Raw genomic sequence first — 7,094 nt, forward strand, 5'->3', positions numbered from 1 at the left:
CAGCTTGTGTCAATAGTAGGATTCTGTTTAACCTTGACTCTTTTCTTAGAGTCTATTTTTCTGACTCATACTAATAGGAAGAGCCTGTGTTAAATCAACCTTTGCTCCAGCCCCCTGCTCCTTCTGTTGGTCCCTCTCCCTGCTCGGTGCTGGCTGAGGTCCTCTCTGTTGACCACGTATGGCTGGAGTTGTCCACCAGAACTCCCCAGTACATCAGGATTGCAGAAGACAGTCCATCAGTACTGTGTAACATCTGTAAAAAAAATCTTGACAAAGCATATATTTCCTGGCATATGTGAGGGTTTCTGTGAGCCTTTTCCGCAGCCACCTGATCGTAGAAAATGTTAGTAGTTGCAACTTCCATCACCCAAATTTGGAACTCAGTATTCGGAAATCACAAAATACTTGGGATGAAATTGTATTCAATAGAATAATTACAGATACTTTCAAAATGTTGAGTTCTCCCTACTTGCTATTCTGTACCTCATTTTATTAACAACCCAAACATTTCATAACCTGAAAATTTCATTGGCAAACTACACTACTAACTTTAGCGTGCCTGTCAGCTCACCACCTTGTTTCTTCCTTTCAGATAGCTCCTCATTCACTGTACAAACATTCTCTTTTCCTGTGTCAATTCACAACTTTATGTGTGGTACTTCAACAAATGCTTTGCCCAACTCCCAACAGCCCCCCAAAGTCTCCTGGAGGGGAAGCATAGCTCCTTTCCACAAAAACAAAGTAAGCTTACCAAAGACAGGAAAATGTCAGAAGATCTGAGAGTAAAATTTATTTTCGCTTTTATCCTAGGCAGTTGCATGAGAATTTTTATTATCTTCAAAATATATTAGAAAGTCACACAAATATTGAAGTTCAGATTAATAGTTTTTCATTGCCTAGCCTATATTTTTCCTCATTCTGCTTTAATATTATTCTTAATAGATAAATGGCTGGGGCTGCAATACATTAATGTTCCCATTTAAAAGTTCAAATGATATCGCTAGACCAGCTGTCTAGGATGACACAGAAGAAGAGGATGGGAAATGATAATTAGATTTCTCCACATATCTGGTTCTTAGGAGGTAATGACAGTTCTCCAAGTCATCACATACCAGCCCAGTTACATAATCCTGTTTTGTTTGTTAAACTTGTTTGAGAGCTCGCTTGATTTCTTAGTCATCTGTATCACACCCACAGGAACAAGCCTCTGAAGCACATGCACACGCACACACTCACTCCTAGAGGTGTAATATGTGGCACATCTACCCTCCCTTGATCGCCCATTAATATGATCTTTTTGGCTGTCAGCAGGGGGATGTGCATGAAGTATACAGGAATAAGAGAAATGAGGAGAGGGAAATCCAAACAGCTGTACATAGTTTGTTTGTCCAGGGAATTTTCTTCATCCCCACCATCACTTCTCCACTCCTTGTGGTCTAATCCCAAAAACAAGAAACATCTTATCTTACAGTTCCAAGAACTGTCTGGTCTGTGCCAACATAGATTTCCCCTTTCTCAATGAATACTACAAACTACAAGCAAGCTTACAGGCTTAAAGGAGAGCTCATACTGTTAGAGTACACCCAAGGCACAGTGTTAGGCATCTCTTTCTGGCTACTGTAGCTGTTTCTCCATTAGGTAGGCAGAAAACAATTCCTTTCTTCCACAGTGAAGCCTAATAGAGGTTTCTGAAATTTCCAGACCTTTAAACTAAAGGCACTGTAGAAGCACACAGTGCTTATTTCTAGGGGGGAAGAGGAAGGTACTCAAGCACAAGAATGGTGAGAAAATACGTTTGTCATAATTGGACAGCAACCCAATTCTTTCAGTGAAAGCTCACAAGCCTCCTTTATCCTCACTTGGAAAGCAACACCTCCTTTTGTCCTTCACAAAAATTCTGATCAAGAAAGTTTAAAATACATGTTCATTAGTAACAGCCAGACACGTGGTCAAATTTGCTTTTATTATGGTTTGGTTAATGAACCTTAGATCTGCATACGAAATTCTGCTTCTATTTTTTTTTTTCTGATGAGTTTTACTTACTCAAAATTATACCTGTCCTTCCAAATGCTTAGCAACATTACAAAGTGCATTAGTGCTCACTAACATCTAATAACTTGGATTTCAAACAGGCGTTTCCCCAGTTTTCTAGATTTCCTTGCATCTTGGACACTCATCTGTTATGCATCCTCTGATCAGATATATGTACTTGAACTCACTTAATAAATTCCCCTGCAAGCAAACGGGAGAAAAGAAAAGCAGGCTTTCGGAAAAATGGGCTCAGACATGGGCACACCATTTGCTTTCCGATAGCTGCAAAACAAATGTTGATTTCTACAGTTCAAGATGCTGCACATTTGATAATTCTTCCCTTGGCTGGGAGTTGCATCACGCTTTTTTAATAAAATCTAATCATGTTACCACTGTAGCTCCACTATAGTCCATGTAAATTTTGAAATGGATTCTAGAGCTACTCTCAGACATACCAGAATCAGGATTAAAAACAAAATGTTTGAATATAAGAGTTTATGAAAAGAGGTTCCCATGGGTATGTATGCACTAGTTTAATTTGAATCAGGAGCACACGTCTGAAGTGAGTCTCCTTGTTTTCTCCACTTACCATATTCTGGTTCACGGTGCAGAGAGGGTTCAGAACACGCTGTTTCATCCCAAAGATGTCCAAACTAAAAGATGCATTGCTAGCATGCACTCCAAATGCAATGAGCTGCCAGTTCATAAAGTAGACAAGCAGATAAAAGTAAAACCTCTGAAACACATATAGCATGGGAAGTGAGCTACTCATAGTGGGTGGGATGCACTGCTTGCTAATGTCAACATAGTGTGCATCCACTTTCCAAGAATCATGTTCTATCTCTGAAAATCCTTCATACATGTTAACACTCCAGTCTAGCTACCCAGAGCTGTCCTATCCTGCCAGTGATCAAGGTAGCAAATTGTGAAATCTAAATCAACACACACACACACACACACACACACACACACACAAGTATTTGTGTGGAATAATCAAGAAAAGACCCTCCATTCAATAAATCCAACCTGTTTTGTGACCTATTAAAGTAGGTCACCTAAATCTTGATACTTTAGTGCACTGCTTTCTGTATTAAAGAGAGGATTGAGATTGCCCTGTGCTGTAGCCAGAGAAAAGCAACCTCACTGCTGCTATTGGTATGCTTGGGGTGTGCAGGATATTTTCCCTTCTCCCTTGGTAAAAAACTTACTCTTTAGCATATCTCATATTACATGGTTAGGACAGATATTCACAATTGCCCAACAAAGCCCTAACCCCTGGAAAATTGGAATTTTTAAAAGATGACAGCAACAGAATTACAGTTTAGGCCATTAATATTAAACAAGTTGAAAGCTGTATCTAAACCAGAACACTTGTACATTTTATGAAATGCTGAATATTCAGGCAGGAAAAAGTTTTTCAAAGTCACTGAGGAAACGAGACATTTGCTCCCCCATTGCTTGCTGTTTCTGAAATCACGTAACCTGATAAAGGGCTCTGAAGTCAGAGAGCTCAAGCTAAATTGAATATAATTCAGCTAGGACTCACCAGAAATAGTACCATCACTACTACAGTCAGAAACTGGTTCATGGTACTGTCCATGCTGTTTGAACTGAATTAGCCAACAAAAACAACCCAAGGAGCCCAAGCTCGCTCTCCCAATACCCTGCCAATCCGCTGGTATCTTTTGCCAACCACCACCACCACCAGGTACTTGGAAAGGTACTTGTACAATTCCTGTGTTTCTGACATTTACTGACCAAGAGCCTAACTCCAAATACGTCATTTGTTTGTTTGTTGTTTCCAAATGATGTTTTCCTGAAACCCGTTCTTTTAAGCTGACATCAGTTCCTTCACTGGGTTGCATTACATGAAATGCTTGTGTATTTACCAATTACTTGCACATGTACAACTCATTAAGCTTCCATGCAGAAAAGAGAGGCTTTGAAAATAAAAAACAAAAAACCAAATGGGAAATAGTATAGCAGTATTTCCAACACAGATTACTTTTCTCTCTTTTTTTGAAATAAATTTTCACGTGCAGTATGTTCAGATCATAACTGTGATGGCAGCTTCTCACTGCTCTTCAGCTTGGCCCCTGCACAACTGTATTTCCTGTTAGAGTATGTTTCAATACAAGAAATCAGCTGTTCTACTTTTTTTTTCTTTTCAATTTGATTCCTTTTATTCTAGTAATAACTAGTCAACTAAGTTTACTCTATTAAAAAACACAAAACAAACCAAGTAATTTTGACCATAATTTCCCCTTCAAAATAATTTATGAAGCAGTACCTCTTGGCCTTTTATTTGTATAAATTATACAACAAGTATTGTTTTTTTTAGACAATGAGATGAGTCTGTATTTAATACTTCAATCATTGTTCTCAGCGTTGGAAAAGTCTCTGATACTGATGGTAGGCTCTTGTAAGAAGGTGAAATACTGGAAGAGGAGAAAAAAAATAAAATTATTTAACTTTTGCTGAGTTTTATGATTTACCTGGAAGTTAACACATTAGCTTATACTTCTCTTTATCCTCTTTTCCAACAACTTTGGGGCCTGAAGTCAAGAATCTGTTGCCCACAACCAGCTCTTGCTTCTCATGACTCCTCAGTCACTATACAGCATGATTAATAACGACTACATAAAAGAGCCTTCGGAAGTGGCAGAAGTTCAAGCAAAAATGTATTGCTTAGAGACTTCAGAAGCCTTACTTACCTTACCCACTATTATTCTTCTACCACAGACAAATTAGCCACTCAGGTTAATTACCTTCATATTACTACTTCAAGTCCTTTGGGCTGTGGTTCTAGAGATACTTTTCTCAGCATCAAGCAAAGCCAGCTTTAGCATTTTCTCCAAGCTGGCTCATTCCTCGCCCATTATACATCTCCCAGTTGACCCAGCAATACTACTAGTGGGATTATGCTATGAAATGGTCTTGGTTAAAAATAAATCTTGGTTTTGGCAAGGTTATTTTAAACACGTATCAATTCCCTATGAATTCCCATAAATTTCAACAGTACAACTGAGAAAGTCCGAAACATGTAGGTAGGGTTGAAATGGTGTAAGCCAACTTTGCTCCCAAGAGAGAAGTTCCCCTTTGGTAAAGATGTGGGAACAATAAATATTTTATATTTCCAAGACAACCAAGTCACAATATTTGTGCAGACTACTTTTAAGAAGAACCACAACTTGCTACACTGTAGTTTAAAAACGTCACTCCTTAATAAATGCTGAATTTGACTGCATTTACATGTAGATTTTTAGCCTGACAAAGATGTCCTTGAGTCTTCTTAATAGCCTTCTTCATTTAGGAAGAGATTCCAGTGAAATTCAGCAGGCTGAGAACCACTGAAAATGAAGTTAAACACCACTCATCATTATGAGATGCTTGGCACTAACAGCAGCTGCAGAGTTCCCCAGGCTCTCAGGGCCCAGGATGGAGCAGACTTCAGGAGGTCTGTGATCTGACATCCTGCTCAAAGCAAGGTCAACTGCAAAGTCAGACCAGGCTGTCAGGGTTTTATCCTGTCAGGTCTTGAAAACTTCCATGGATGGAGGCTGCTCAGCCTCTCTGGGCAGCCTGCTCCGCTGCTTGCCCACCCTCAGGGTGAAAAGGTTACGCTCAGTCTGAATCTTGTTTCAACTCAAGTGTGTTGGCTTTTGTCCTCCCACCAAGCACCGCCTGGCTCCGTTTTCTCAGTACTCACAGGTACTGCAAAGCTGCTGTGAGGTCAAAGCCTTCTCTTCTCCAGGCTGTACAAGCCCAGTTCACTCCTGTTAAGGCCTGTGCTCCAGCCCCAACCATGTTGGTGGCTCTCTACTGAATTTGCTCCAGTTTATCATAGTCTTTACTGCAGCAGCCCCCAAACTGGATGCAATATTCTAGGTGTGGTCAAAGTGCTGAGTACCCCCTAAATCTGATTCTCCAGACAGCTTTTTACTAGACCATGCATCCAGACCATCATGTGCTATCCTGGTATAAGAGTATCATGAGAGTCCTTGCTGAAGTAAAAATAAACAGCATCAATTGCTCTCTTCTCATCCCCAAATATAGTCATTTTATCACAGAAAGCAATCATACCAGGTCACACACTGTTTGGTAAACACATATTGACTATCCCCAGTCACCTTCTCCTTCACATACCCTGAGATGCTTCCCTAGAGGACTCACTTCATGACTTTCCCAGGGACAAAGTGAGACTGACCAGCCCGTAGGTTCCCTGGGTTGTCCTTCTGGAAGACAGATGTAAGATTTCCTTTCCTGCAGTCACCAAGAATGTCCCCTGATGTGCACAGTATTTCCGACATTATAGACGGCCTTGTAAGGACATCAGCCAGTTCTCTCAGCACCCCTTAAATGCCTTGACCCTGACTTGAAGGATGCTCAAAGTGGTTTTGTCTCTGATCCTATTTTTAGATTTTTATATGGGGAATTACCACTAAGGGACAAATCCTAGTATTGACAAGGAGTTAATGTGTTTATATTCAAGAAGGAATTTATATTAAAATGAACATTTTAAATAATTATACAAAAGTCATACAGTTATACTAACATAATTCTGTATATTCAAAACTTCTATTTACTTTGAAAATAATTCTTCTTAAAATTAAAAGAGCACTAAAATATAAGTAAATTACTTTTGATATATAGTTTGAAGAGATCCATAAGAATGGGAAAAAACCCCCACCAAGTTAAAATTTTCCCTCACTTTGTGCACTCAATCGGCACATTTACTAATGATAAATAATAATAAAATGGCAAACCTGACCACTGGACAAAATGAAGAAAGCATTAACCCTAATAATTTTGTCAGAGGATAACACTCACATAACTGAATGTCTAGACTACTAACTACTCTGTTAGAGTAGAAATAAAACTACTGCCTTTGTGAATTCAAATCTTGCCTTACCAGTTCCTAAATAGTGTTAAAAAATACACTAAATAATTTACTAACCTCATAATTTCTAAGTAAGATTTCTTTAGTATAAGTTTAAATTTTCTTTCAAAGTCCCTTCCAACTCCTAATACTCTGTGATATAAAGTCTTTCATATTTTCTTTC

General features: G+C 39.0%; 1 protein-coding gene across 1 annotated transcript in view; it reads right to left on the bottom strand.

The window, feature by feature from the left end:
• Positions 1 to 4,324: 4,324 nt before the first annotated feature.
• TTC13 (tetratricopeptide repeat domain 13) overlaps positions 4,325 to 7,094 on the bottom strand; it is a 38,503-nt gene continuing 35,733 nt past the window's right edge. Inside the window, exon 23 of the mRNA XM_010185996.1 lies at positions 4,325 to 4,469. Within this exon, the coding sequence (XP_010184298.1) occupies positions 4,346 to 4,469 (124 nt within the window). The 3' untranslated portion in view covers positions 4,325 to 4,345. The remainder of the gene's footprint in view (positions 4,470 to 7,094) is intronic.

Source organism: Mesitornis unicolor, unplaced genomic scaffold (assembly GCF_000695765.1).
Source record: "Mesitornis unicolor isolate BGI_N332 unplaced genomic scaffold, ASM69576v1 scaffold22586, whole genome shotgun sequence".
Taxonomy (NCBI): Eukaryota; Metazoa; Chordata; class Aves; order Mesitornithiformes; family Mesitornithidae; genus Mesitornis; species Mesitornis unicolor.